Raw genomic sequence first — 27,979 nt, forward strand, 5'->3', positions numbered from 1 at the left:
GAATACACCTCTTGTCTGCTTGATTCTTGGCCTTGACAAAATGGAGAACTTCTTGGACAATGGACACTTATAGTCGGGTGAGTTTTAAGCATAGACTTATATTAGGGCGTGTCGAAGGAGGCATATAAATAGCCTATGAGATACCCAGATGGAACTGAAAGTCACTGAAGTGAACATCGTGCACTGTTAGACCGCTATGAAGAAGAGCTACGTTCACCAGGGAACAGTGACCGGATATGACTGTGTAGCTTACATACACTAAAGAAGAACACACCTTAACAACAATTGAGAAGATATTAAGCACCTAATTATATGTTTTTCGGTTTATTTATTTTCATATAAGACACAAAAAAGACTGACCACCCAGGAATCGAAACAGCCAAAAATGAGCAAACATCTGAGGTATGTCACAAATCAACCGACCCGGCTAAGGTATGAAACCAGAACCAGCGAACCAGTAGACCAGTAAACCAGTCGGGAAGGGAGGCGTCATTCTCAGGGGCTGCATGCTGAATGAACTACATCCCGGCTTTATATACTAATGTTTTGTGTACAAATGGCCACGGCCTGCCCTCCGTTATTTGACAAAGGCCGCAACCTTACGGATACACGCCCTTTGTTTCTGCACCAGCGACGCCCTATCTAGTACACATGCGTATCTTTTTGAACCCTCTCCGTGTTTATCGCACCAACATACTTCACTGTCGCTTCATCTCCCTCCCCCGCCAACGCTCCGCCCACTGTCGCCGTTTCCCAAACACAACCTCAGACCTAAGAACAAGCGCAAGCAGAGGCTCTTAACGACGAAGAGGTCAGTCCGAAGGTGATTGTTAAAGCCTACCCCGGTAGCGCAAAGCGGGTCCACATTGTTGTGTATGAAAACACTTCTTCAGAACGTTGGCGTTCAATGGCTCACCTAGAACAGTATTTGACGATTCGCTTCAGCATTGCCGCGCCTTGCCGTTGAATGTTACTGCAGAGCCGTGGTGGCTATCAATGATTTCATGCGTTGTTACTCATCTACGGGAGATACCTTGGCGCGAAAATTTTCTGTTAGGACGGACGGTTCAGGCATTGACTGCTTGTCCGCATCCCAATTTGGAATGTGATCCGGAACAGGACCCAAGACAGCGTGATATTATTTCCACAAATCTGTAGAGATGTTCACCCTGTGGGCAAGTATCTGGAGATTGAGAGATCTAGATCAGCTGCTGGCTTGTATTTATACTGTTAACTAAGAGCTTTATTCGCATACTCCTAATCTTCAGCAGCGTTCTCAAATTGCTCCACTGTAACTCTTACTCTTCGTACTTTTTCAATACATCCATGGACTAGTTACCACCCTCAGCAGATTCAGAAGCCTCCGAGGCTCTGTAAGGTTTAAGAGTCGAAGCTTCTTCCTAGCGGCAGTTCATTGACGATAGAAGAGTCAGATTAGGAATATTAGGGTAAAAGGCTTATTTAGTGCGTATTCGAGGAGGTAGCAAGGGTGGGCCAGACGTTGGCAGACGGGAAATGCGTCGCGGCGGATGCAGTGATTCAATGATTGGAAGGCGCAACCTACCACCTGCTCAATCTATCATCTTTGCTCCCCCTCTCGCGTTAGGTTCACCATTCTCACCACACCTCATACGCAAGGCCGTCAAATCTTCTTTTCTTCTCCAAATTTGAAACGGCGAGCTTCGGTTACGCTCTCGCGACAGCGGCCATGAAGGCGCCGCCTCAAGGGTAAGTTCCCCCCAAAACATGCTCAACGTCGCTCATCCATAGACAGTCGAGCAAATGCCGCAGCGGCCGACTCTCGCATGAAAATATACACCCTACTCAACCACCCCACTCGCCCTCCACTCACTCATCCTCCACACCACGACCGCCTTAGTCGCCACCCTAAGCAGCCCACCCAACCAGCACCCTCCTCCTCGCCCCCCACCCCGTCTTCATGGCTGCACACCATCTCCAGCGACATCTTCGCAGCCAGCATCTTCGCCGACGCATACATGTCAGTCAACACCCGCACGCCCCAACCAAGAAACCACATACTAACAGGCCGCCTCCGCAGCCGCGAAGAAACGCCCACGCCCAGCAGGACTCCGCCCGAGGACCAAGCAAGCGCACGCACGAGCATGGCTTCCATCCTCCACATCCCAACCAGCAGCAGCCAAGCCGCAGCCACAACAACGACGACGACGACGACAAGCCGCCGTCCGCTGAACAGCGACCTCACCCTCACGAGCTCTCCTCCTCCTGCACCAGCACCAGCAAAAACCCCACGCCCAGAGCCCACCCAGCCCGCAAACGCGAGTAGCAACGCTCTTGCACGCGCGTATGCTGCTCCCTCAACCGCCGAGCCAGAAACGCACGAGTCTCGCAAGCCACGCACGAGGGCCCGTAAGCGCCGCTCGTCGATGCTGCATGGTATTGATGCCGAGAACATCATTGTGAGCCAGCGCCGCACTCGTGCGCGCAAGCTCGCCTTTTCTGCCGGTTGAGGACTGAGTGAGTGGCGCGATGAGCTAATCTTCGCGCGGGGGAGACGAGGCTGTCTGGCCGCCTCTGCTCAACCGACGCCTAGAGACTAATGGATGAACTGAACTGAACTGAGCTGGAGGAAGAAGCGTTTTGCCGGCCGACGTTGTCGCCATGGGAGATAGTATGTCGATTGCTTGTCTTTGCCAAAAAAGGGGGACTCACTGCAGGCCAAACCAGATGCACGCTAGGCAGTCAGACCCCAACAAGCCATACATACGTGCGTAGATAAAAGTTTCCTATGCTCATACCTATCTACCTACTCTTGACGCCCCGAACGCCTTGATTTTTTGCCCGACATGGTACATACCTAGTCACCGCGCCCAAACGCAACAGCCCCGGAAGTTCTATACCACAAGAAGAAGACGAAGAAGAAGACAAGGCGACGAAAGCAACAGCCGTCGCAAGGCGCTCAAGCCTCGGCCTTAGCCGCCGCCTTCTGCTTCCTCAGCTTCTCCTTCCTCAGCGCAATCTCCTTGCCCAAGTCATCGCCGCCCTGCTGCTGCGCCTTCTTGCCCTCCTTCCTGCTCTTCTTGGCGGGCTTGACCTCCTCGGCGGCATTATCCTTCTCCTCATCAGCAGCACCATCAAGCGACTTCCTCTTCTTGCTCTTCTTGGGGCCGTCCTCGGCGCCCTCCTTGAGCTTCAGCCTCTCGGCCTTATCAACGGGCTTGAACTTCTCGTCCAGGACCTCCTCCTCGTCGACCCACAGCTCGTCGGCCAGCCAGACGGGCAGCGCCGTCGTGTCCGGGCCCTTGATGTGCAGGGAGCGGACGTTGCGCCAGCCCTTGGAGACGAGCTTCTCCTGGGACGTGAGGGCCGCGACGACGGCCTCGAGGTTGGCCGTGATTTTCTCGGGGGCCCACGACGCCTGCGCAATGCGGATGGCCGTCGTGGCCGACGGGCTGAGGTGCACCAGCGCGCTGTCCAGCGCCTTTTGGATGTCCTTGGCCACAGCTTCGGGGGAGCCGACAATGGCGGAGCCCTTGTCCTCAGCGCCGCTGCTGCCGCTCTTCTTGGCCTTCTTGCCCGACGCGTCCTTTTGCACCTTCTCGTTGCCCATGAGGTGCACGGGGACGGGCCGCTTGGCGCTGCTCTTGTAGAAGACCTTGCCCAGCACGGCGGGCAGGAAGGTAATCACCCGGTCGTCGGCCAGGAACGTGTCGTACTCGGCGTACAGCTGGCGGCGCGCCTCGTACGTCTTGTACTTGGCCTTGAGCTTGGAGATGCCGATGACGCGCTCGATGCGCTGGCCCAGGTCGGCGGGGAAGCCGGGCGCGGCAATGAGGTCCTTGTACGCGCGCTGCGGGTCGGCGGTGCTGTGGTTGGAAAGCAAAGTCAGCTCAATTTGTCCTAATCATTTGCAATTGCTCTTGCTGGCCCACCGCGGTAGCGTGCGGCAGCGGTGGCAGGAAGCGAAGAACACGGAGCAGAAACGTACATAAGGCATATCCGGGCCGTGGGCTGCGAGAGGCTATGCGGCAGCGCAATCTTGGCCGGCTTCAAGCGCTTCTTGTCGACAATGTGCTTCTTGGTCGTGAGGATGAGCCAGACGGGCGTCTCTCCCGCCGCAGCAGTCTCCTCGGTCTCGGACGAGTCGTCGTCGTCGTCGGCAAGCAGGTCCTTCTTCCCCGACGCGGCCTGCGCCGCCACGGCGCTCTTCTTGACGTGCGCGCTCAGCGCTTTGGCGGCCCGCAGCGCTTGCGCGTGGTCCAGGCTGTAGGGGGACGCGGACGCGGTGCTGAGCGCGGTGCTCGTGGCGGCGGCGGGAGTGGTGGTGGATTTTTTGCTAGGCGCCATTTTGCTTGGTTTTTCTTTGTGCCTCTTTCTTTTTTTCCTTGGGGGTATCTTTGGGGGAGCAGGTGGAGGGTGAGGCGTTCGCTGCTGCGATTGTTGTCGCGCGCGAGGGCGAGGGCAGAAATTATTCTGGATGGAGGGCACGGACGGGATGGGCCGCCGGGGTTGGGCCGGGCGGGGCGGAGCACAGCGGAGCGGAGCGGATTAGCGGCGGCGTTCGCTGGGAATCGTCGTCATGAATCCGCTCTACGTACTCGTACTGCAACTACAAGACCTCTATCTTGCCTTGTATTTGGTGCTGAAAGACACATAAGAGCAGCGGCTATGGCTGCTGTCGGTGTTGCGTTGCATTCCATATCGAATCTACAATAGGCAATCTTCATCCATTCGCCGCCCATTGAGTCCACGCATTACACCACACAGTCTTTAAACCGCCTTAACAGCGAACCCCTCCCGCGGGAAATGCACTCTAAACTCCGCGTCCCCCTCTCCCTTCACAGCAAGCACAACCTCCCCCACGCCCAACCCAATCAAGCGTCCCCGATCGCGATGCGCGCTCCCATAATCCGTCGGCCACACCTCGACCTCGGCCGACTCGGCCACGCCCAACGCCTCCGCCTGCGCCGCATCGACCTTCAGCTCCGGCTCCGCCCACGGCGCGCCGGCGACCGCGGCCGCGGCCTCGGCACCCGTGATCGGCGATGGCGGGGCCGCGCGCTCGGCGTCCCAGGCGTTGATGGTGGGGCTGGAGAGGTGGGCGCGGAAGCGCGTGAGTAGCGCCGTGGTGAGCGGGTACGTGGTCGTGAGGTGGGTGCGCTCGTAGGGCGTGAGGGCCCCGGCCATGAAGGGGTCGTGGAGGAGCCAGTCCAGCGGCCATGTTGCTGGAATTTAGTGCGTTAGCTGCTGCTGCTGCTTCTGCTGCAATGGTGGAGAGGAGAAAGAGGAGAACAGAGGTAGGTGGGGGTGCGTACCGTGGATGTCAGCAACGGTAGGGCCGCTGCCGCCACAGACCCATTCGCGGCCGTCGGCGAGGATAGTCGTCTCCAAGAGGTGGAACACACGCTCCACGGCAGCGAAAGCAGCGGGACGCGCCGCCTTCGTAGCCGCGACATCATCGAGCCGCCGCCCAGCCATCTCCTCCCTGTCCTTCACGAACGCCGCGTCCGTCACCAGTGCGTGGTCTGGCGGCATCAGCCCCACGGCCGCGAAGAACAAGCCCCCCTCAATGGCGTGCGCGTCTAAGAGCGCCGAGAGGCCGGCACTCGCGGCGTCTGGGGGCGCGAGGGAGGGGTGCGCGGCCGACGCGGGGATGAGCGCGTCCAGCTTGCGGATTATCAGGCGCGTGTCGGTGTAGATGTCGCGGTTGAGGGTCAGGAAGGGGATGCGGCGGTAGCGTAGGCCGAAGCGGGCGAGGTCGGGGCGTGGGAGCCTGTTCGGCTGGATGCATTGCTTGTAGGGGAGGCGGCGGAGGGAGAGGTACCTGTGGGCGGGTGAGCTGTTTGTTCATGAAGGAGGGGGTGAATGGTTAGAGGTGGTGACATACCAGGTTACGCGCCTGGCAAACACCGACCCTGGGTAGCAGAACAGGACTATCTGGGGGTCTTCTGTCTTGGTCGTCATGGTCATTCTCTTTCTCTCTATCAATATTCTACTTCCAGCTGGAGAGACCCATCTGGGATTGAATTGAAAAGCATCACCTCTCCCCTTATATACGCGGCCCTGGATAACGTGCCCCCCCGCTTTTTGAGCAACATCATACGTACGCCCCCCTCACGAGCGTCTCCACGCGTGAGGTGGTACGGAGCCGCGAGGCCTTAAATCCGGCGGTGATCGATCTCCGGGTCGCTGGAGGCCGGGAACCCGGCCGGCAGGCGGTGACTTCATGGCTCCGATCGATGGATCAACAAACATTCCATATCGAACACACGATGCTGAATTCACCACCAACACCACCGCCGCCATGACCGCCCGTCCGCCCAGCTGCATCCATCACCTCCTCCGCAACCCCGTCCGCCGCGCCGCTTTCTCCACCAGGCCGCCGCTCCTCCGCAATGCCGCGCCCGTCGACGAAGCAGCGCGTAAGGCGTCGCGCCTCGACCGGACGATAGCACGACGTGCGTCTCCCCCCAAAACTCCCCCATTCTTATCACCACCGCTAACACGCGCACAGTCCCCCGCTTCCTGCGCACCCGCCTGCAGCCCCTCCGCGCCGCCCCCCTCACCCACGTCTCCGCCTTCCTCCTCCTCCACGAACTCACGGCCATTGTCCCCCTCGTCGGCCTCGCGGCCACGTTCCACTACGCGAACTGGCTGCCGCCGTACATCAGCGAGGGCGCGTGGGTCGCGCAGGGCGTGGAGAAGTTCGGGCGGTACTTCCGGCGCAAGGGCTGGATTGCCGACGCCGAGGAGGGAGGGGCGGGCAGGGCATGGGCGTGGGGAGAGGACGCCGTGCGGATCTTGGTTGAGTGAGTTTTTTTCGCTGCGTCTTATGTTCTTGTGGTTTGGTGTTGGGGGTTTGTGCGTGGTGCTGATAGAGTGCTGTGTAGGGTTGGCACGGCGTGGGCGGTCACAAAGGCTCTGTTGCCTGCGCGGCTGCTGTTGAGCTTGTGGGCCACGCCGTGGTTTGCGCGCGTGTGCGTCTCGCCCATGTCGAATGGTGTGAGGCGGCTCTTTGGGCGCGCGCCCAAGGCTTCTGTGGCCTCGGGGCCTGCTGCTGCGGCCGGGACGGGCGCCACGGCCGGCGGTGCACTGCCGAAGAAGAATGCTTAGAGTGGTGTGGTATAGTAGCGTGCTGCTATCGGGTGGAAGAAGAGCATGCTCGAGGACCTGGGACTCCTGCCCTGTCTCCCCATGGTGAGCGACTGTGCACAACATCAAAGTGGCTATCCGTGTACGATGTATCCAAACCACACTCTAGACGGACCGCCGTAGTACGCATACGCCACGATATCCACGCCACACACAGCAGCGGCTGTGTCCTGTGTCCGGCGGTTGGCGCAAGGCAGGGGCACGCTCACATGTAACACGAGCAAAACGCCGCCCGCGTTTCAGGTGGAAAAGCGCAAGCAGCCAGCCGGCAGGCTGCCGTCATCCGCGTATCGGCGCATTTCTCTGCCCGTTGCTATAGAAAGACATGCAAAGAGAGATCGCAGAGCGCCGACAAAGCCGCTGGTCCAAAAATAAAGAAGAAGCAGCTGGCCATACGTGTACAGCACAGCACAGCACCGCACACGCGCATATGTAGACATATACATATATAAACACGCACGCACCAATCAGCTCCCGCCTCCCGCTTTCCGCGCCGCACCACCCCTGCCAGTCCTGACCTCAGCTCGCGTTCCTCCCGTCCCCCGTCCCCCCGCGCCGGCGTCAGCGCCAGGGTGCCTGCCGCATGCCTGCACCACGCATAGGCATACAGATACGAGCGCCGCTAGCACCGAAGCTGCTAGTGCCGTTGCGCGCTCCTAGCCGCGCTGGCTGAGAGAGGTTAGTGCTGATGCCGCGCCTGCGGGCTGTTCGTCGTTTGCGCCATACATGTCCACTGATGGGGAGAGGGCTGGGGGTGCTGCTGCGGGCGTGCGACGGTGCGCTTGGCTGTGTCCTGCTTGCGTGTGTAGGTAGGTAGATGGGGCCGGGCCGGCTGGCGGGTCGTCTCACTCACTCACTCGAGCTCGAGGTCGAGATTCTTCTTTCTAACTAGGTACACCGTACACGGCGTCTTTGCTTGCTGCTCGAGACGGCTGCTCTTCTTCCTCTTCTTCCTCTTCTTCTTCTTGGGTCTTTGCTTTTGCCGGCGCTGCGCTGTTGCTGTGAGGATATACGATAGACGCGCACGCACGCACGCATACAGCTTACAGTTGCTTTCTTCTCTTGCCTTGCGAAGTACTTTCCGCTGCCTTGCCTACCTTGCCTACCCACCTTCGTCAGCGCCCACACACACCCACACACAAAACCAGACAGCGCGCACACGCACACGCACACGCGCGAGCAAGATGCGCGCGCTCGGGCTGCTGCTCCTCGGCCTCGGCCTCGCTGCGCCGTCGTCTTCTTCCGTCTCGGCGCTCTCGTTCCCTCCACATCTCAGCAAGCGACAATCCTCCTCCTCCGCCAGCTCTCCCCGCTGCTACTACCCCAACGGCCTCGAGTCCAGCGACATACCGTGCAATGCCGGCGCCAGCGACGGCAGCCCGTGCTGCGCCAAAGGCTACATCTGCTTCAGCAACAAGCTGTGCGTGCGCGAGGGCGAGGGCGGGCGCTCGTATCATCGCGGCAGTTGTACGGACCAGAGCTGGCGCGGGGAGGGGTGTCCGCGATTCTGCCTGAGTGGTGAGTCTACCTTTTCGTACGCACGTCCCGCGGTAGCGATGGGATTGCTGATGCTGTGAGAGCTGGAAGAGGACGCCCCCGCAAACGACACAGATGCGTATAATGACAGCGGCGGCAACAGCCTCAGCAACTGCGCTGCCGACCGCTACTGCTGTGATCGCGCGGGCGACGCTATCAGCAAGAAGACGTGCTGTGCGCGCGACGGTGGCGGCGGCGGCGGCGGCGAAGGAGACGCGCAGCTCGCGCTCGCGGGCGGCAGCGTCCTGACTACCATTGGCGTGTCCGCCTCGTCCACCTCCGCAACGACCTCCACCAACACCCCTACTTCTTCCTCTGCCTCCTCCCGTTCCTCCCCCACTTCCTCGTCCTCCCTCGCAGCCGCCGCCGCCGCCGACGCCCCACCCACCGCCACCACAACAGCAACGACACACACGAGCAACTCGCCCCTCCGCATCGGGCTAGGTCTGGGCATCGGGCTCGGCGGCGCGGCGCTCGTGCTCGCCGGCGCGGGCATCGTGCATAAGCGCCGCGCGAAACGCCGCGATGCGAAGGAGATGGCGGCGGCGGTGGCGGCGCAGCAGCAGCGGCAGCGGGAAGCTGAGGCTGAGGCGGCGGCGAAGGGGGGGAGTGGGGCTGGGGCTGGAGGTGGTGGTGCGGGCGCGGGGTACGGCGCGGGGTATGGCGCGGGGTATGGTGGTGGCGGTAGCGGCCGCGGGGCGGACAACGAGCCCGTCAACTACGGATACCATCCTGGACACCCGGGCCATAACGGGTACGGCTTTGGTTATGGCTTTGGTCATGGCCCTGCCGCTGCTAATGCTAATGCTACTACCGCAACTGCAACCACCAACACTACCGCTGCTGCCGCCGCTCCTGGCGTGAGTCCCGCTGCGCATAGTCCGTGGATCATGGATGCGGACGCGGACGCGGGGCACGGGGGCGGGGGCGGGGGTGGGGCATGGGGCCGCGTCGGCGTGTCCCGCGCCCGTCAGCATAGGACGGGCCAGCATTTCTCGGAAATGGATGGCAGCATGCCGATTGTCGAGATGGATGGGTTCGACGAGGCTTATGATAGTGGGAGGGGACGCATGGCGGGGGCGAAGTGATGTGATGGGGTGGGGGTGAGTGGGGGAGGAGAGGGGAGCGTGTCGTTATTGTCATGGGCTGGTGTTTGAGGCGTTTGGTCAATTGCCTGGCTGGTTGGCTAGCTGGTTGGTGGGGGTGTTTGAGCAAACTAGGTAAATCAATCCATGAGTTAGTTATGCTGGTTTGGTCTTTGATGTCGGTTCGAGTCCTGTTCAAACAGCTTGCAAAAAACACACAAACGCTCCTGGCACTTAAATGGCGACATCGCCAGAGAGTCCATGGACTAAAAAACGGCTCATGAATGCTATATTATGATATAAGACCTTTATAGGGGGGCTCCCTCTTTAAAGCTTAGTTCGTTTCGGTGCGTTGAACTGGCTTCTGCGTCGGTGCTTGGTTAGAACTTGTAGAGATAGCGGTGTTGGTGATGATAAACAAGAGGCTTTGACGGCGTTCTTCTGCACTGAGACGTGCTGCCTGTCAGTGATATCGAATGTAGATATTCTTCTGCACTGCCGTAATTTTGCAGCCTTTGGCTCACAAGTAGTCGGTAGGGTTTAATCGGGGTTTGTCCTATTTCCATAAGTGATGTCCCCGCCGTAAAATCTCTTTCATTTCGGGACACTAAGAAAGCGTTATGTTGGGTGGATAATAATCGAGTTCCACTTGGTGTAGCCTTGTATAATTCAGTTCTTCTGCACTTTGGTATGTATCATTACTATGGTCCAATTTCCATTGCGTTCTCGCAAATTGAATCCTAACCCGACAATTACTTCGTCAAGGCCTCCAGGGCATGGTCCTGAAACTCAGTTTTTCAATGCCAAAGAGATAGAAAATTGATCTAGAACCTCATTCTCTATTACATTCTGTTACACTATCTTGGATTTTAAAGAAAGCGGTAACTCATCCAGAGCCATGTGCAGTACTTTGTGTTGCCTTACCAGTTCAAAATTAAAGTGACGGGGATTTCGCTCGGATCTATCGCTCTGATCCTTACTTTATACCGCCTTTACTGTGGACTTTTAAGACTATAAGAGTGATTCTGGAGCTTTTGAAACAGTTATAATTTCTCGAGGATAATAAGAAGAATTCGGCTTTTGTGTTGCAGGAACGAGGAATAAGCTCAGCTAAGATTAATTATGTGGGGAAGCTCTCACGTGTATGCTGCAGCTCAGCACAGCCATCGGCAAAGTAAATACTTTGAGGGCGTAGTCAGTCTATTCGATCGCCGTCTTGCAGTTGCCAAGATCTCTTCCTGAGTTTTATTAGGAAACGAGTCTACGATGAAAACATTTGTTCATGCAGAGGGATTTCTAAGCAAAAAGTTCATGCAACGGCTAACAGGGGGGGAGGAAATGACTCAAAATGCAAGAAAGGACTACCTCATATCCTTTGCGTTTAACTTGCTAAATAATAAAAATGTCTATAATGTGTATTGACTGTTTCATTAAAGCTTTTTACTATATACTACCTGATTTAGTAGGCATTAGAAGTTAGCGGAGAAACAGATGGTATCTAAAAATAGTAGTAACTCAGTCTCGTCTACGCTACCCAGGCCCACTTTTTGCTGCTGGGGAACAAGGTAGGTGTAGCCTTATACTATTTATAAGTGCTATTTACAAGGCTCGCACTTCCACTTATCCTCACTTAAGCTTTATCAATCTGTTCTACCCTTTTCAGCCAATTCCAGCCAACTCCCGTTGAGACAACTACAAGCAAAGCCAACAGCATGGAAGAAACCCCCCAACAACCGAATTCACGAGACGTCTCATCAACCACAGATGACGATAGATACCAATATGGGTCAGCCTTGAAGTCAACTTTATGTTTTTCTACCCGAGCTCTGGCAACCTTGGGAACGTGCTCAATATTATCGCTTCCGATATTACTCTTCGTGTTCTGGGATCGACCAAGTAAACCTTGTATGGATGGCAACCTAGAGCTTGCTGACAACAGCCCATACGACGTGAAGACCATTTTTGCCATTACTGCTGGTTTTGGATCCTTCGATTTCGGCATTGCGAAGACAATTGACATCATATTCGACTTGTTTGTCGGACGTGGAGGCCAGCTTCTGCTCGGAATAATTGCTTATCCAATTATTTCCAATGCTGTTCTCCATGAAATGGAAACACATCCAGCATCTTATGCATTCTTTACTTCCATTTCCTTCAACACTACATCAATACCTACCGTTTTCTATGCCGTCAAACATACCGCACGACGATGTCGTCAGAACTGGAATTTAAAGAGCTTCCTCTATGGCATTGGAATATCCCTTTCCATCCTATACGTCATAGCATTCCCGACCTTAATAAGCGCCACAACCGGCTACAGTACATCTCAAGAGCCAGCTGTCAATATGGAAGATGGTACAATTGTCTTACTCAGCAAATTTCAATCTTGCGCCTATGTCATCATAGATGGCTCAAGGATAGAAGGTTATCCCGATAACTTTTGTGTCAAAGAATCCTGGGGGTCTATCTACTCCAAAAAAGCAGAGTACCCTCACAATCCCTACGCCTCTACTGAATCTTGTAAGTTCCTTACTTGGTAATAAATGTAGAGCCAATTTCCAGCTAACAACCATCCAGACTACAATAATTACATCAAGCAGGAAGGCCCCTCTTCCGGTCTGAGTTTTTTCAGCGGCGAACAAATAAGACTTGAAGGGGCCTTGTTGAATATTGAGCTGAACGGGTATGCCTTTGAGAACAAGACATATTCCGGGAAGGTCTTGGAAGAAAAAGGTTTCTGCAAGCCAGATGATGCGCAAGATAAAATGTACCAATGGGGCTTTTCATACCTCCTTCTGCTCATTATGGTGCTCCTCACATACGCCTGGACGGCGATAATTCTTATGCTGAGGTGGGACACAAAAAGGCACAGCCGTCTTGCTAAAAGCAAGCGTGGACTGGGAACGTATCGAGCAATCTTGGATATTTCAAGAGCAATGCAGGTCCAACTCGGAGATAAATCACAATACTTCACCAACAAAGAGCTGGAGAAGCGTTTGGAAAAGGCACCTGAAGGCATTCAATATTATTTCCCCGACGAAATAGGCCAGGCTGAGGCTGTTAGCCAGGAGTCAGATGATAGTACACACGAGAACTCAGCACATACGTCGGCTCGGGCTGAGGTTTGATAACCAGATTCGTGGGGGCTCGTGAGATCGATTGGTGGACTCGAGCTTTCTGGAATGATTAATGGTATTACAGCGAACGAGCTTTTATTTCTTTGATGTGTCTCCTGTATGAAACTCTCGTTGAATTTATCGTCTGTTATTCAATGACAAGCTTCATGAGCACTTCTCAAACATCATCCCTCGGCATGCACAAATCAAACATATCCATCTAGAATTGGCTTTCATACAGATCGCTCCGCAAGAAAAGTATACCAATACAACACAGAAGACACACAAAAGAATTTCATCAACAATCGTAACAAGTAGGGCAGTGAATTATATGAACCCATCACTTTGCCATGAGTGTACTTCACATATCTTTGAGTTACCTATATATTCGTTAAACCAAAACAATATTCCAGCTCACCACGCTATCAGAACACATTCAGCGAAGATTCAGGACTCGCCACCTTAAGTAAACGTAACAGCCAATGTATCATAATCATCAAACACCAAGTTACTCGCACTCCGGCGCGAGAATCTATCAAATAAATGATAAATTCAAAACAGAGCTGCCACATTTTCTTCTCAGTAAAAGTAGTTTGTACTTTCGCATCTTACTCGGGAAGCTGCTTTATACCCACTTTTGGTATGTGTTTGCCGATAAAAGCCAACTCAATTGAGGTTGACATGGAAGTAACAACCCAACCAGCTACTATGAAAACACTAAGTTAAGCATACCCTGAAGCCAAGTGTTCCATCTACATCTGGAGCTATTTGTGGTAGCGAATCCGCCAGGATTTGCTTCAACCAAGCCTCAAAAATTCACTGTCGATATCTATACTGACCAGTTAATCGAAAAACACATTCCGGACATATCAGTAAATCAAATTTCAACCACTCCGGGTATTTCTGCCACCAGGCTCGGCACCTCCAATCACCCTGGTGGTAGCGGTGTCTTTGTATACATCTTTTGTGCTTTATCTCTGGCAACGCTTGTGCCTACTGCCTTGATCGGCACCTCTGACGCAGCAGAAGCAGCGCACACTGCGCCAATATTAGCCTTGCCTACACTGCTGCCTACACTGAGCGCCGACGGCGACTTTACCCTCACTTTAGGAGCAAACAAAACAGCAGTAACAGCAGCAGCAGGGGCAGAATGTAGGGTAGCAACAGAACCACCATCTTTCTCCATAGAAGTAACTGTAGCTACATTATCCACCTTCACAATACTCGTTTGAGTTGCCTTACAATATGCAGGACCAGACAGTGAAGCAAGTAAAGCTATTCGAGCAGCACAGACTCAGTTTGCCATCAAGTCCAGGACATGTAGACGGACTTAATTTCAATAGGTAACAGTATGTCAAGGGCTGGAGCCGAGTGAGGGAAGAGGCAGTAAGAGGAAAAGAGGAGGATAGGAGGAGGTGACGAAAATTGGTTAGAAGATATAAAGACGATCCACTCAATCAAGAAACATCGACGGAGGCAAAACACAGCAAGAAAGCAATCAGCCAAACGAACAAACAAAGACGCACCGCCTCCAAGTAAAAAAACCACGAGCAAACAGTGACAAAACCAAGCTCCACCACCACCCAACTCTCGCCCAAAACCCCAGCTCTCACACGCCGGCGCTACACACATCCCCTTCTCTATCCAGATCCTTTACTTTTTCCCGCTGCAAGTGACAAATCTTTTAGAGGCGGTATCCTACATCTTACACTGCCCTCCCCGCCTCCCGTCAAAGGCTAAGGTATCCATGCCAGCGAGACGTGTACAGGAGAGACAGAAGGGGAGAAATAGAAGAATAATCCAGTACACCCCGTCCACCACGCCGGTTCTCCGATGTGTATCCGCTTTTACTATCTCTTTTCCCCGACTCTTGCCTACACACCCCATCTCCCACATTCACTCACCCTACCAAAACCGCCACCATCCTATCGCATCCCATCCACAACACCACTATCACCACCCCCAACCCCCAATCCCACCTTCCTACCACCCCACCCCACCCCACTCCACTCCCCCCTCAACCTCAAACACCAACACCAACACCGCCCCCAGTCCTCCACCCACTCCAGCTCTCCACAGCAATCATCACTCATCCATCACCACCACCAATTCAGCACACCACACCTCGCCTCGCCTCGGGCCCGCCCCACATACTACCCACAACCCACAGGCCGAGGCCCAGACCCAGACTCAAGTCCAGGTCCAGGTCCAGGTCCAGGCCCTAACCGTCATTGCGTGGGTCACGCAAAAGCTGCAGTGGATCCATCCACACACACGCCGTTGCGGCAAAAACGTTGCGGCAAAAACGGCGCGGCGCGGCACGGCGACGGGGCGGGGCGGGGCGGCGCGCGCGGCTTGTGGGGGCGTATATGTGGGGGCGCGGGGAGGGGCGGCGGCTATAGTGCGTATTGTACTGTACCTGCATAAGCGTACGTAGCCACGTGGGCTCGGGGGATGGGTCTGGGCTCTTTTGATGGAGGACGGGGGGTAGTGCATGGATGAAGAAATGGGGGTTGGTGATGCGCACTTGCTTGTTTGGGTAATAGGTACGGAGTATTGTGGTGCGTGGACGGATTGGGTAGGTACCTAGTTCGGTAGGTCGTTAGTTAAGAGGGTGTGTGTGTGAGGGAGAGAGGAGGAGAGCGGGCAGTGCGCGCAAAGCAAAGCAGCACTGCAGCAGCATGCGCAACGCCAACGGCGCAGCAAGCACTATCACGGAGATGACGAGGAGCCGTCGAGCGACGATCAACGCATGAGTGATTGGCAGCAACAGCACTGTGCCTGATTACTTATCGGCAAGTCAGCAGCAGTTCCCAAAGCGGCAACAGGGTCATCAGCGGTGGGGAAAATGCCCGGGGACAACAAACGGCGCGGGCCTTCTGGCGCAATAACAACAGAAGCCGAAAAGGGCAATTCGGCCGCGCGATTGCGATCGCCGGCCAGGACCGCGCCAATATGCTCGCGTAGCTTCGCTTCGTCTCGCATCACAGCAGCATTTGCCGCTTCTGGACGGCCGAGTCAGTGCGCGGCGCGGCTGGCGCTGGCTCCGTTGCCCGAGTGGGTGCTGGAGTGGAGAGAGAGAGCGACTTTAATCAGAGCGTCCTTGCACTTGTACTGTACAAGCGAGAAACGGCCACAATCACCACGCGCCGTGTCATGACATGGCGATATGTCGCCGTTGCCAGCAGGCCCCGAGGCCCCCCGCCCGCCCGCCGATCTGCTGCGGGTTTGCACGCGAGGACCCGGAGCCTGGGGCGCGGTGGCCGGGTGCCATGGTCTTGGGTGCGGGAGCGGGTACGCTGGCGTTGACGACGACGTCGTGGTGGAGGCGAGCGCATGAGGGAAGCGAGAGAGAGCTGCTGCTTCGAGTCCGGAGTAGGCAGTGAGTAGGTAGATAGGTAGGTCACGTACTCTCTCCCCCCTCCCCCCTCTTCCTCCCCTTCTCTATAGCAGTGTCATTGTATGCTGCTGCTATATGTCCATCCCCGACAGCAGCCACCACGTATACGTACCTCGCACACGACCTCTCTGACTCTTCCCCCATCATCACGACACCCACCCACCCACACCGCCCTTCCACAGCCCCAATGACAATTTACCCCCAGCACCGTGTACACAGTACAGTACACAATAGAGCATACGGCTTATTCCAGGCACACGCCCCCCCCCCACCGCACGCACCACGCCCCGCCGCCCCCCCTCAGGCGCGCAGCCCTTCCAAAATATGATAAAAACTCGCGCGCCGCCCACGACTCGACGCCTCTCTCAACACGACTCAACCGCTTCTTGTTTGCTACGCACGCATGCCGTATACGGCACCAGAAACGCACGCTATCGCGCACGCACGCGCGCGCTTTTCGTATCCCCCGTCCCCACGCCTCGTTACGTCGCGCTGGTGATTCGCGCGGGGCGAACTCGCTAATTGCCGGCGCGTGAGGTTGATGGTGGGATATTTCGTACGGGGTGGACGGGAAGGATTCAGCTCGGGCGGTGGTGTGGTGTGGTGGACTGCGTGACTGCGTTCTGGAAGTGCGCGAGTAATCGACTGCCTACGAGCGAGGCCGCTAGGTGTGAGAGGAAGGAACAGTAGGAAACGACGAGACGAGAATAGATCAACCCACCTTGCACCTACCTAGGTACCTTAGCAAACGCGAAGGATCCATGTGTAGAATGACGCAGTATGTAGTAGTTGGCGGTAGGTACTCACAACTCACCACCCACCTACTCCTATCACCACACTCCCCACCACCACCCTCCCAAAACCAAACACCAGCAGCCCTCCCACCACGCCGCTCCGCTCAGACCCTCGCTAAGGAAATACTTTACCTAGCGCAGCGCCGCACACTCCCCTTTCCCACGTTCTTCCCACGTGTCGCCCACGTGTGCGCACATGCGAAAGCGTAAAGCGCACAAACACGCACGCACGCGCGAGCGCTGCTACTTAGCCTCGGCAGTTGGAAGTAGCTCTCTGCACACATAGCTCTGCACGCGGCTGAGTCGCGTCCGTGTCGCGCGCCTTCGTACTGCGTACGTGCGTGCTAGCTAGCTAGGTATGTAGCTAGTTAAGGAGTTAAGTGCAAATGCCTAGGTAGGTAGTTAGCACCTGTCGTATCGCGCGCGCGTCCGGGCGTCGTGCTGGCGACGCGTATCGCGACTACTGTAGGCGGCGTAACTATTGAGGAGGAGGGGGAGGAGGGGAATTGGGCGCAAGCTAGGTATGCTGCGCTATGCTGCGCTATGCTGCGCCCCGGCCGCCGCTTGCGATAACTAAACTTGCAATATCGTATTGTATGCGCGTGTGCATGTGCGTTTGCGCTTGCGTATTGCCAATTGAATGGATGGACGAACAGACCTGTATTGTACAGACACAGACGTGAGCACGAATAGATGAATGAGTGAATGTGTGGAAGCGCGCTCGCTACCCCGTCCCCCTCATCTGAAGCCAGAGCCGAAGCCAAGCGCATTGCGTCAATGCGATTCGAGAAACAGCTCAGATCCAAATCAGCCTCCCATCGCAATCGCAGCTAATATCGATCCCACCCACCACACACACACAAGCAACAAAACAACCGCGCGTTATATATATTTATTGCCAATCAATTCGATTCGAGTACGAACGAACAGATCCACGCAACCGAAACGATCCAATGATGCCACAGCACGGGGGGAGGGGGCGAGATTGCCAATCACTATCGTACAATAGAACGTCATTTGCGCTTCCTTCCTTTCAATACTACCACGTCCTATGTATGGTAGGTAGAGGACGGGCGCGCGACGAGGGAGATTGCACACTACTGCAGCCGCAGCCGCAGCCGCAGCGCAATACTAAACGATTGGACGGCGATGAGATGAGACGATAGTGCTAGCCAAACAAAAAACTGCCGTCGAGGCCATGTGCAATGCGCATGCACTATTGTCCTATTTATGAACTTATGAACCGGATACGTGCTTTACCTACCAACCTCTGCGTGGCGCGCGCGTGCTCAGCCTCCTCCCTCTCTGTTGCCAATCCGAAAACTCTACTCGTGGGTATCTCAATTCAAAGCACCACCACAGGCGGGCGGGCGCGCACACACACGCACACCCACACGCAACCCACACACCACACCACCACGCACCCCCAAAAAGCAAACATGCTGAACCCACCCGGCCCGCGCCGCATGATGCGAGCAGGTGGTGCCGCGGGTGGTGCCCCCCCTGCCACATACCCCTCCCACCAGTACCACCACTCGTGCGCGCCCCTGTCCCCGACCCTGTCCACCCCCTCCTCCGTCCCTGCACAAAAAAACAAAAAAAAAAAACAAAAAACAAAACAAACCACTCGCGCGTTCCGCGTCCGCGTCCCTGGCCCCGGGGCTCATCCGCTCGGGACCCCCTGAACCCCTCGCGCGGCCGCGCCCTGCGCCGAGCCGAGCCATCAAATCACCCAGCATAGGGCCCCATGCTGGCCATGGCGCTCATGCCAGTGCCGCCGCCCGCTGCCGCGGCCCCGCCTTCCGCCGCTGGGCCCCTGTCGCCGGCGTCCGCGCGGCCCTCGTCCAGGCTGTTGTTGACGAACTGCTGCTGCATGCCCGTCCGATGCTTGCCCGTCATGACGTCGAGTTCGGCGAAGCGAGCCCGCGCAAGGCTGATGTTGACGCGCGCGGCGTTGAAGACTTGCTCCGACGGCGGGATCGAGGCCGCCAGGTTGGTGTTCTCTGTCAGCCGCGTGATGAAGAACATGAAGCGGCCCGTCTTGATCTGCATTTCCGCAAAGTTGGCGTGAGATGGGGGGAGGGACGTATGTTTGCTTCCGCTGCAGTTAGGTCTGTACGTTCACACGAATAAAGCTCGGGGATGCGATCACTTACGCCATTGACTGCTTGTGCGTCTTGAGAATGCTGGAAATGCGTTCAAAGCGGTCCGTGAATGGGTTGCTGCTCTCAGTGCCGCGCGTGACGTGCGTGACCATTAAACACGTCGTCCGCTCATATAGTATCAGCTCTCTTGCGTCAATGACCTCGGCCAACTGCCGCAGAAGCGCCTCGATGACGCCCGCATTCGGAATCAAGTAATATATGATCTGCGTCCACGCTTTGTACAGACTCTGGTCCCAGATGCTCGTGGCGAAGAATTCGACCGTGTCACCGAAGCCAAACTGCATGCTGGCCTGGCGGATGTAGTCGGCGCGCTCCTCGAAGAGCGACAGGCGCAGGCGCGCCTGGACGAGGTCCATCTTGTGGATGAGGCAGAAAATCTTGGCATTGGGTGACGACTCATGCAGGGCCTGGATGATGTTCTGGTACGACAGCACGTCGGATGCAAAGTCGCGCGACTCGATGTCGAAGACGAAGATCAGGACGGCGACCGAGGTGAATATGTGGTGGCGCTGGTGCGTGAGGTAGTTCTCGACGAAGCCGTCCTGGCTGCGGGCGCGCACAACAAGTCAGCGGCCGCGGGCGAGCGTCAGGGAGAGGCAAACGCTTGCTTACCCTCCGCAGTCCCATAGGTTGAGCATAAGGTTGCCCATGAACTTGATGTTGCTGTGCTCGACGTCGATGGTTGCTCCCAGGCGGCGGACGTCCTTGGCGACATAGTTGCTGAAGACGATGGAGCGCATCGACGACTTGCCGGCGCCGCTCTTGCCCATGAGCAGCACCTTGCGCTGCTTCTGCTTCTTAATGTTCATCGTGGGCGGCGTCGTCTTCGTCGTAGTCGTAGTCGGAGCTCAGGTGCGGCGGTGTTGGGCAATGACGCTGGCCGCGCCCGGAGATGCAGCCCTGGCAGACGCCGACCGCAAGCACGGCACGTGATGAGACAATCGGATACGGGCGCCAAGGCCGCGGCAAAATCATTAGCTACCTTTTTGCATTATAAGCCTATTGGGAAAAAGCCACCGAATGAGTCTCGCCGACACGAATGTGAAAAGTCTTCCGCCAGGATATCTAAGTCAGAAAAGAAAAGCAATGTCGGGAAGCCATGGGGAATCGCGCCCCCAGCCGCCCTCGCCTTGTCAAACTATCGCCATCACTGCCCGTGCCCCTTGTCCCCAGTGTTTTGAACCAAACCCCGAAAAAGTAAGATATGGACAAGAAAAAAGCCAGTCGGTCGAGAAAGAAGAGAAAAGAAATGTGAAGTGGAATGAACGTCCAATGTGAACTTTGTGCGGGACGGACGCAAGAACTAGACAATAGAGCACCAGCATTTATGTGGGGCCTGCTGGGCACGAAGGAAACCTCCTCTGACGCGCCTCTCCAAGCGACGACAAAACCTTTAGGAAACGGTTGATGGAGCGCAAAAGGAGGGGTATCTCTAGAAAACGGTGCCGTCGGACAAGATCATGATCGGCGGTTCTTTGGTGTTTGGCCGCGAAACTTCGGCGATTTCCCGCCCACCCTGCGCTTGCGTTAGCTTTTGTCGCTCATTCGATGCGCAATCTCGGACCACTCACCTTCCACGTGCCCGCCTCTAGCATTTGCGCGAGGCTCAGCTTGTCGTTGCCCCGGAGGCCCAACAGGGAGTTGACTTCGGCCAGCAGCTCGTCCAAGAAGCCGACCGTGACTGCACGCCATTCGACAATGACGTCGTCGTCCGCCGTGAACAGCGGAACCACCTCCATGCTGGGCTGCCCCTTCTTCTCCGCGTTCTGCTGGTAGTTCGCCAGTCCCCGCTTGGAGTCCTCGGGCTTCAGCGTTAGGAGACCGGTGTCGACCAGCAGACCGCCGTTGCGATATTCAGGAAGACCGGTCAGAAGGTGCTCACCCGCGAAGTGCACGGACAGCAGCTTGTTCATCGGGACCATGATAGAGTAGGCGAGCCACTGTGTCAGCTTGTGGAACGGCACAATGTTCTCCCAAGGAGTAGTTGGATGCGAGGGCATGACCGAGCACGGCCATGCGTCGCCGATTGAGACACCGTCAATCTGGGTGCGGCTTGCGGGCCAGATAGGCGAGAGGCCGTCCATGAGGACCTTCCAGAGCGTCGGCAAGGGGACAATGGGCACGGAAGACGCGTGGGTAGACGGGTGGGAGAGGAGGTAGTCTGCATGCAGTTAGGACATCGGGCGCATTGGGACTTGTTCGTTCAGAGCCCACTCACCGAGCATGTTTCCGGGGCGGCCGTCAGCGCCGAAGATCTCCTGGTTCTGAAGCGCATCGCCCAGGCGCACGAGCAGACTCGCGCGGCCTTCGAGGCCCTCGATGACGTTTTGGTCAGTGACCTGCAGCCCGCGGGCAACAGTCTTGACATCCAGCTTCCTGAGCCCCGCGCTGTCGACCTGGCACGGCTCGGCGGGATCGCTGCTGAACATGCCGGCCTTGAACATTTCCAAGCTGGCGACGGCCAAGCCCTCGCTGCGGCGGTAGAACTTGCCAGACTCCTTGCTGCGGTACTGCCACCTTGTGCCTGCGCCGGCGTCCAAGAGAACCGAGACGACAAAAAGATCGACCAGACGACGGGTGCGCTCCTGGCTGTCGACAGTGGACGGCCAGGTGGCCATGAGCTGGTCGATGCGCGGGCGACCGCCGACTTCAAAGTGCTGCCAGCGGCCGTGGGCGGGAATCGCGGCGTAGTTGGGAGCGAAGTCGCGCTGCGGACGGTTAGCAATGGCGAGGTGGCGCGGCGGAGGCGACTTACCTTGATGATTGAAACCACGTAGGCAGCCGTGTCGGAGAACTTGGACATGTCGACGGTGAAGTGCTTGAGCTGGTTCCGCTTGGCTCTGTCGAGGACCAGCTTGGAGCGGTCCCTCACAGCCCAGATGCTGCGCAAGTAGGCGACGGGGTCGAGGGCCGGGTCGGGGGCCTTCGCCAGCGGGATGTCGGGGATCTGGGGCTTCGCGGCGGCCATGGAGCCGTTGGTGGAGGGCTTGGAGGGACCTTTGAGCGAGCCGTTGGAGGTGGTCGAAGCCGTGTCAGGCTGGGGGGCCTGCTGGGCCTGTTTTGACTCTTTCTTGCGATTGAAGAGACCCATGGTCGTCGATAAGGTCGTGCGACAAAGAATGACAGCAAGAGGTGACAAAATTCTTTTTCGGCAGGCGTTGTCGAGAAAGGGTGGTGGTGGTGGGGGTGGCCTGCGAGCGGCAGAGAGAGAAAGAAGAGGATTGGCGGGATAAGGTCAGGCGTTCCCCTCTGGACCACGGGCGTCTCCGCAGCTGCAGGTTGAAGCTGAGGGAGAGGGTTCTGGTGGTTCAGGGTTGAGGATTGCAAGGGGACCCAAGCGCGGCGCACGAAGGGGGAGGTCGATGGGCGTCCGCAGGCGCTAGAGAGCCGCGGAGGCCAGGCCGTGCAGAGCGAGCCAAGGATGCGCGCCGGGGCGGCCAGGCGGCGAGCTGTGCGGGCAATGCAGGAACGGCAGCTGTGCAGAGTGGTGGAGTGAGATTGGACCCGAGGCCGTCGCCCAGGTGCAGCAGTGATGCGTAGATGCTGCACGGCATTTGTGGGTGCGGGCCGTCGCCCAGATATACCTAATCCCAGGAAGAGATTGGAAACATCCCACGCCCCCCGTACACACAAAAATACACACATTCTGGTACAATACACCTCGGCTCCCGCTCGGCGCTTGATGCCCATCCCCACTGCTCGCCTGCAAATCGTGATGAACAATGGGTACCGTGCCGGTTCCGCGCCCGCACTTGGCCCTTGCGAGGGGGCGGCGTTGAGCGAGCCGCGCCCGAGAGCGGCCTGAGGCAGAAACACCTAGCAATGTATCACGTGCTGTGTCTGATTGAGTGGCCGCGGGCGTCACGGCGGTGCGGTCGTCCTTAGGCTGCCGCTGCTGCTGACTTCCATTTTGTGTGTTTTGACTAGGACGTCTTTGACATCTGTCATCCCGTTTCCACGGGCGCTGTCCAGCTGCCATGAGCCCCATGGAAACCCTTGGTGCTGCCGGCCCGGCCCTGCGCTGCAACCACGCGCGATCGGACCTTGGGTGGTGTTGCGGCCTCTCCCAAACACCACCTACCTCCCTCTCTTCTCCGCCTGATGCCTCATCTCCTTCCCTCCTAACCTCTAATATCTCCCGCACATAACTGCCATCATGGATGATCTCATGGGCGTAGATTGGAACGCTCCGCCCGCCGCCAACCCCCCGCAGCAGTCCAAGCCCGCCGCCTCCTACTCCTCGATGCGCGCCAGCCCAATACCTTCGCTATCTGGCCGCAACACCCCAATGTCCGCCCAGTCCTCCGGCGTCCCTGCCAACCCCGCCTTTCGCGGCGTCAAGGCCTCCAAGCCTGCGACACCCGACAGCTTCTCGTCGCTCCTGGGCTCCAACAAGCCCCAGACCCCGAACAACATGTCGCTGCAGGAGCGTCAGAGGCAGCTGATGGAGGAGAAGCAGAGGAAGCAGAAGCAGCTGGACAGTCAGTTTGGGGGCGACACCGCGTTTTGGAATGCCCTGGAGAGTGGCAGGAGCACGCCGTCGGTCGCTCCTGCCGCTGCGCCGCTGCCCAAGTCGAACAACCCCTTCGCCTCGTTTAATCAACCCACGCCGCCGCCGATGCAACAGCAGCCGCCGAGGAAGGAATCCGAAGCCGAGGAGGACATCCTAGCCGCATTCAAGGCGGAAGCTCCCGTAGACGCGTCGAGCCACTTCCCTGTGCCACAATCCGCCATCGCCAGCCGAATTACGTCGCCGACGCAACCCACATATGGCGGGGCAGGGTTTGCGCAGGCCAATTCCGGTGCAATGGCATTTGGAGACGACGACGACCCCTTCGGCTTGGGGTCCATGCCTCCTCCCAAGGCCACGGCACAAGCGCCGCCCCCTGCGCAATCCAATGGACAGGACGATGATGATATCTTGGGTGATCTCGGGAAACCAATCGACGAGTTGCCCCCGCGGAAACCTGACACGGCGACTCCAGAACCGGAAATTGCGAGCTCGCGAGGAAGTTCGCCCGCTCCGAGAAATGATCCGCGAGACGCGGCCGTTGCAGAACTGGTCGACATGGGCTTTCCCGCGGATAAATCTGCCGAGGCTCTCACGCGCACCGAGAGCGGCACCGACATCCAGGCCGCCGTTGGTTGGCTGTTGAACCAGGCCCACGAAGAGGCGAGACAGAAATCGCGACAGCGGCACGACGAACAAGGACGCGCAAGCCCTTTTGCTGAGGAGCGCGAGCGGCACAGAAGCGAGGCGAGGCGGAGCACCCGAAATGAATATCCCGACGATGCCGTTCCTGCTTGGATGCGGAACGACCGCAGCCGTTCTGGCTCTCAGCGGAGGCAAGACAGCCGTACGCCCACCGAAGAAAAGGACGTCGCGCAGTATGCCCAGGAATTCGGTAGCAATCTCTTCAAGTCGGCCAATAGTTTGTGGAAAAAGGGACAGAAGCAGATACAGAAAGCAGTCGCGGAGCTGCAGGACGAGGGCGGCGACCCCAGCCAACCGAGATGGATGAGAGAAGCACAGTTGCAGGAGGCCGCCGAGCGCTCCGCGTCACGGGCCCGCCAGAACGGTGATCGTTCGAGAGACGATTTCCCGGAAGCTACAAACGAGGCTATGATGCTAGAATCTGACATGGCAAGACCCCAAAGACCCACACGACCAGCCCGCGCTCCTCAGCCCGATTTCGAACCATCAGACCCGAGATCAAGGGGCCAATCCCCCGTTCCTGTGCACGCTCCTCCCCACCGTGCCACCCCGCCTCCCAGATTTCAGGAATCGCGGCAGCCACCGCGCCCCCTGGGAAAACTTACGAGGGAGGACGTCGAAGAGCAAAGCGCGCAAGCATACGTCAGCCCAGCGCGCAGAAAGAAGGCTACGCCGAAGACCCAGACGCCCGAGCCCGAGGTCGATCTCTTCTCCTCGCCTCCCCCGAAATCATCCAGCCCCGCGTCTGTCAGGTCGCCCCCGTTACAGTCCAACAACCCTTTTGCTCCGAGGCCAGCATCTGTTTCGAAGCCTGCCACCCCGAAGCCATCTACCCCCAAACCAGCCAGCACGCCGATACCCACTCGTCCAAAGGCACCTCCGCGACAAATCCCCCCAGCGTCGGGGTCCGCTCTTTCCACTTCTGCTTCACAACGCGCGCAAGGCACGGATGCCTTCAAACGAGGCGATTATGCGGCTGCTCACACTGCCTACACAAGCGCCTTGTCGCCTCTTCCCCCGAACCACCCCATCGCGATTATCGTTCTCTGCAACCGTGCATTGACCAACATCAAGGTTGGCGACCCAAAGGCTGCCGTCGCCGATGCGGACACTGCTCTGGGCGTCATTGGCGTCTCACGCGGCGAAGGCGAGACCATCTCCCTCGGCACCGAAGGGGAAAAGGACATGAAGGAGTTTTTTGGCAAGGCGTTGATGCGCAAGGCCGAGGCGCTCGAGAACATGGAGAAGTGGAATGATGCGGCCAAAGTTTGGCGAGAGGCTGTTGAGGCCGGCGTCGGTGGCGCGGTCAGCATCCAGGGACGCAATCGGTGCGAGAAGGCTGCTGGTGGAGGGGCCCAGCAAGCTGCGAAGCCCGCAACGCCCCGTCCAGCAGCCGCCAGGAAGCCAGCAGCTCGACCTTCACCAGCCAGGCCGGCCGTGTCCCAAGCTGCATCCGCGGAAGCAGTCAAGAAACTGCGCGAGGCCAACGCCGCGGCAGAAAAGGCTGATGACGAAAAGTTTGCGCTTACGGACGCCGTTGACGCGAAATTGATTGCGTGGAAGGGCAGCAAGGCGGACAACCTACGCGCGCTGCTGGGCTCCCTGGACACGGTGCTGTGGCCCGAAGCTGGATGGAAGAAGGTCGGCATGGCAGATCTGGTCATGCCCAACAAGGTCAAGATAATCTACATGAAGGCCATTGCCAAGGTGCACCCGGACAAGGTAAGAAGCTCTCGCCGCGGGTATGACGATGGAAAAGCTGACAGGCACGGCAGATTTCACAGGATGCGACGACGGAGCAGCGCATGGTCAGCGCGGCAGTGTTTGCGACGCTCAACGAGGCATGGGACAAGTTTAAGAAGGATAACGGGTTGTAATACGAAGTACGAAGTAGATGGTGTAGATAGAAGAAACTGAGCTTGCAGTGCGAGTGACGTGGACCCCTGCGCTACCCCAGAGATCTGCGGGTGGCAGGAACACAGCTGCGCCCTTACGTAACCGACGGCTATGAGTCCAACGCCTTCGCGCCATGACAATTTCTGTCCCTCGACCCTCTCTCACTCTTTCTACCAGTCCCAGCCACTGTCTCGCCATGTTCCCGCCGTCGCAGAGCATGAACCTCGACGTCGATGCCATTAGTGGCATCGCCGGCTCCATCTCTATCGCCTGCTGGGTCGTCGTCTTCTCGCCGCAAATAATCGAAAACTTCCGGCGCGCCTCGGCTGACGGCTTGTCGGTCGTCTTCATCGTCATCTGGCTGGCTGGCGATGTCTTCAACATCATAGGCGCCGTCCTGCAGCGCGTGCTGCCCACCATGATCATCCTCGCCGTCTACTACACCCTCGCCGACATTGTGCTGCTGGGCCAGTGCTTCTACTACAAGGGCTTCACCCTCAAGGACGAGGTGCAGAAGCCGCCCGCCAGCGACGAGGAAGCCGACACGCCCACGGAACGCTCCGCCCTGCTTGCGCCGCCCCAGAGCAGCCGCCGCTCTTCCTTCACCGACCGCCTACTGCACGATGGCGTCGACGGCACGCACCTTTCTCCCGCGACGCCCTTTGCCGAGCCGATCGCCGACGACGCCACCCCGCGCGCCGCGCCATCGCCGCGCTCCGCCGTCAAGGCCGTCCTCTTCAACCTGGTTGCCGTGCTCCTCGTCTGTGCCGCCGGCTTCCTTGGCTGGCTTTTCACATCGCGCGGCGCTAGCGACGGCGGAGACGGCGGCGGCGACGCCTCCGATACGCTGCACTTCAATGTCGGGGGCCAGATTGGCGGCTACATCTGCTGTGTCTTGTATCTGGGCTCGCGTCTGCCGCAGCTGTATCTCAACTACAAGCGCCAGTCGACCGAGGGCATCAGCATGCTCTTCTTCATCTTTGCCTGTCTCGGCAACCTGACGTACGTCGTCAGCATCCTGGCCTACAAGCCCGTGTGCCGTGGTGACACCTGCCGGCCCGGTGAGGCGGGCGCTATCTACGCGCGGTACTTCCTTGTGAACTTTAGCTGGCTGCTCGGTAGCTTCGGTACGCTGCTACTCGATGCTGGTGTGTTTGTTCAGTACTTTATGTACAGGAAGGACGACGATGACGCGCTGGCGGCGCAGTAGTGACTGCGTCTACTCATTTCCTTTCCTACTCGTTACACTTTACGCCTTTACGATTTTTCTTTCCTTGACGATATCAGGATCGTGCATCCGGGGAGGAAGACCGAAAGAAAAGATGGAACGAAGACCGGAAATCAGGAAGTCTGGACATGGTCGACGAGGAGACGGACGAACGTGCATCATTTTTATTTTTCCCCCTCCTAAAAGTCAACAGAAGACCGGACGCTCAGTTGACCGGTCGATCGGTAAGTGCAAAAGCATCGGGGTGTTCAGGCGTACTTTGTTTCCGAAAAGCATCTGTCCCCTTTCCATCATTTGACGCCATATTGTCGCATATCATCGCGTCACATCTTGCATCGCCGGGCAGGCGCACGGGAGGTGAGATAAGCATCACTTTCGTTGGTGCTTGTAGACTCGCTGGGGTAGACAGGAGG

General features: G+C 57.5%; 11 protein-coding genes across 11 annotated transcripts; 6 read left to right on the forward strand and 5 right to left on the reverse strand.

Annotated features, from left to right (window-relative positions):
- Positions 1 to 1,708: 1,708 nt before the first annotated feature.
- Positions 1,709 to 2,489, forward strand: K452DRAFT_310141 (uncharacterized protein; the record flags this gene model as incomplete). Its single annotated transcript, XM_033543307.1, has 2 exons — positions 1,709 to 1,728; positions 1,775 to 2,489. The coding sequence occupies 2 exons, from the start codon at positions 1,709 to 1,711 to the stop codon at positions 2,487 to 2,489; spliced, it is 735 nt and encodes a 244-aa protein (XP_033396113.1).
- Positions 2,490 to 2,727: 238 nt separating this feature from the next.
- K452DRAFT_360015 (uncharacterized protein) lies at positions 2,728 to 4,422 on the reverse strand. The gene is made up of 2 exons (XM_033546308.1): positions 3,968 to 4,422; positions 2,728 to 3,845 (listed from the first exon to the last, which is right to left on the reverse strand). Exons 1-2 carry the CDS (start codon positions 4,324 to 4,326, stop codon positions 2,939 to 2,941), a joined length of 1,266 nt encoding a protein of 421 aa, XP_033396114.1. The 5' UTR covers positions 4,327 to 4,422; the 3' UTR covers positions 2,728 to 2,938.
- Positions 4,423 to 4,620: 198 nt separating this feature from the next.
- K452DRAFT_360016 (uncharacterized protein) lies at positions 4,621 to 6,068 on the reverse strand. Its single transcript, XM_033546309.1, has 3 exons — positions 5,867 to 6,068; positions 5,295 to 5,803; positions 4,621 to 5,204 (listed from the first exon to the last, which is right to left on the reverse strand). Exons 1-3 carry the CDS (start codon positions 5,947 to 5,949, stop codon positions 4,750 to 4,752), a joined length of 1,047 nt encoding a protein of 348 aa, XP_033396115.1. The 5' UTR covers positions 5,950 to 6,068; the 3' UTR covers positions 4,621 to 4,749.
- A 338-nt stretch (positions 6,069 to 6,406) lies between these two features.
- K452DRAFT_215661 (uncharacterized protein) lies at positions 6,407 to 6,996 on the forward strand (the record flags this gene model as incomplete). Its single annotated transcript, XM_033536243.1, has 3 exons — positions 6,407 to 6,437; positions 6,494 to 6,788; positions 6,870 to 6,996. Coding segments are annotated over 3 exons (453 nt in total), but the record flags the coding sequence as incomplete, so codon positions are not given.
- A 1,064-nt stretch (positions 6,997 to 8,060) lies between these two features.
- On the forward strand, positions 8,061 to 9,060 carry K452DRAFT_55312 (uncharacterized protein). The gene is made up of 2 exons (XM_033546838.1): positions 8,061 to 8,646; positions 8,771 to 9,060. The coding sequence occupies exons 1-2, from the start codon at positions 8,316 to 8,318 to the stop codon at positions 8,914 to 8,916; spliced, it is 477 nt and encodes a 158-aa protein (XP_033396117.1). The 5' UTR covers positions 8,061 to 8,315; the 3' UTR covers positions 8,917 to 9,060.
- A 2,394-nt stretch (positions 9,061 to 11,454) lies between these two features.
- K452DRAFT_360019 (uncharacterized protein) lies at positions 11,455 to 12,959 on the forward strand. Its single transcript, XM_033546310.1, has 2 exons — positions 11,455 to 12,272; positions 12,330 to 12,959. Exons 1-2 carry the CDS (start codon positions 11,465 to 11,467, stop codon positions 12,878 to 12,880), a joined length of 1,359 nt encoding a protein of 452 aa, XP_033396118.1. The 5' UTR covers positions 11,455 to 11,464; the 3' UTR covers positions 12,881 to 12,959.
- Positions 12,960 to 15,459: 2,500 nt separating this feature from the next.
- Positions 15,460 to 15,938, reverse strand: K452DRAFT_55384 (uncharacterized protein). Its single transcript, XM_033546839.1, has one exon. The coding sequence runs from the start codon at positions 15,851 to 15,853 to the stop codon at positions 15,614 to 15,616; it is 240 nt and encodes a 79-aa protein (XP_033396119.1). The 5' UTR covers positions 15,854 to 15,938; the 3' UTR covers positions 15,460 to 15,613.
- A 2,852-nt stretch (positions 15,939 to 18,790) lies between these two features.
- K452DRAFT_360020 (uncharacterized protein) lies at positions 18,791 to 20,079 on the reverse strand (the record flags this gene model as incomplete). Its single annotated transcript, XM_033546311.1, has 3 exons — positions 19,840 to 20,079; positions 19,219 to 19,773; positions 18,791 to 19,163 (listed from the first exon to the last, which is right to left on the reverse strand). Exons 1-3 carry the CDS (start codon positions 20,034 to 20,036, stop codon positions 18,791 to 18,793), a joined length of 1,125 nt encoding a protein of 374 aa, XP_033396120.1. The 5' UTR covers positions 20,037 to 20,079.
- A 90-nt stretch (positions 20,080 to 20,169) lies between these two features.
- Positions 20,170 to 22,767, reverse strand: K452DRAFT_274178 (uncharacterized protein). The gene is made up of 4 exons (XM_033539180.1): positions 21,983 to 22,767; positions 21,446 to 21,935; positions 20,799 to 21,388; positions 20,170 to 20,743 (listed from the first exon to the last, which is right to left on the reverse strand). Exons 1-4 carry the CDS (start codon positions 22,316 to 22,318, stop codon positions 20,660 to 20,662), a joined length of 1,500 nt encoding a protein of 499 aa, XP_033396121.1. The 5' UTR covers positions 22,319 to 22,767; the 3' UTR covers positions 20,170 to 20,659.
- Positions 22,768 to 23,383: 616 nt separating this feature from the next.
- K452DRAFT_230493 (uncharacterized protein) lies at positions 23,384 to 26,319 on the forward strand (the record flags this gene model as incomplete). The annotated part of the gene is made up of 2 exons (XM_033537100.1): positions 23,384 to 26,164; positions 26,218 to 26,319. The coding sequence occupies 2 exons, from the start codon at positions 23,384 to 23,386 to the stop codon at positions 26,317 to 26,319; spliced, it is 2,883 nt and encodes a 960-aa protein (XP_033396122.1).
- A 215-nt stretch (positions 26,320 to 26,534) lies between these two features.
- On the forward strand, positions 26,535 to 27,548 carry K452DRAFT_327747 (uncharacterized protein; the record flags this gene model as incomplete). Its single annotated transcript, XM_033544940.1, has 1 exon — positions 26,535 to 27,548. One exon carries the CDS (start codon positions 26,535 to 26,537, stop codon positions 27,546 to 27,548), a length of 1,014 nt encoding a protein of 337 aa, XP_033396123.1.
- Between the last annotated feature and the right edge of the window lie 431 nt (positions 27,549 to 27,979).

The sequence above is a fragment of the Aplosporella prunicola genome (assembly GCF_010093885.1).
Source record: "Aplosporella prunicola CBS 121167 unplaced genomic scaffold K452scaffold_17, whole genome shotgun sequence".
NCBI classification, from domain to species: domain Eukaryota; kingdom Fungi; phylum Ascomycota; class Dothideomycetes; order Botryosphaeriales; family Aplosporellaceae; genus Aplosporella; species Aplosporella prunicola.

Coding starts and splice junctions, on each gene's coding strand:
- K452DRAFT_360015 (XM_033546308.1), bottom strand. CDS start 4,326: ATGGCGCCTAGCAAAAAATCCACCACCACTCCCGCCGCCGCCACGAGC. Junction 3,846..3,967: donor ACGGCCCGGATATGCCTTAT/GTACGTTTCTGC, acceptor TTCCAACCACAG/CACCGCCGACCCGCAGCGCG.
- K452DRAFT_360016 (XM_033546309.1), bottom strand. CDS start 5,949: ATGACCATGACGACCAAGACAGAAGACCCCCAGATAGTCCTGTTCTGC. Junction 5,804..5,866: donor TTTGCCAGGCGCGTAACCTG/GTATGTCACCAC, acceptor ACCCGCCCACAG/GTACCTCTCCCTCCGCCGCC. Junction 5,205..5,294: donor TACCGTTGCTGACATCCACG/GTACGCACCCCC, acceptor ACTAAATTCCAG/CAACATGGCCGCTGGACTGG.
- K452DRAFT_55312 (XM_033546838.1), top strand. CDS start 8,316: ATGCGCGCGCTCGGGCTGCTGCTCCTCGGCCTCGGCCTCGCTGCGCCG. Junction 8,647..8,770: donor GTGTCCGCGATTCTGCCTGA/GTGGTGAGTCTA, acceptor CGGCGGCAACAG/CCTCAGCAACTGCGCTGCCG.
- K452DRAFT_360019 (XM_033546310.1), top strand. CDS start 11,465: ATGGAAGAAACCCCCCAACAACCGAATTCACGAGACGTCTCATCAACC. Junction 12,273..12,329: donor CTACGCCTCTACTGAATCTT/GTAAGTTCCTTA, acceptor ACAACCATCCAG/ACTACAATAATTACATCAAG.
- K452DRAFT_55384 (XM_033546839.1), bottom strand. CDS start 15,853: ATGCGAGACGAAGCGAAGCTACGCGAGCATATTGGCGCGGTCCTGGCC.
- K452DRAFT_274178 (XM_033539180.1), bottom strand. CDS start 22,318: ATGGGTCTCTTCAATCGCAAGAAAGAGTCAAAACAGGCCCAGCAGGCC. Junction 21,936..21,982: donor ACGTGGTTTCAATCATCAAG/GTAAGTCGCCTC, acceptor AACCGTCCGCAG/CGCGACTTCGCTCCCAACTA. Junction 20,744..20,798: donor TAGAGGCGGGCACGTGGAAG/GTGAGTGGTCCG, acceptor ACGCAAGCGCAG/GGTGGGCGGGAAATCGCCGA.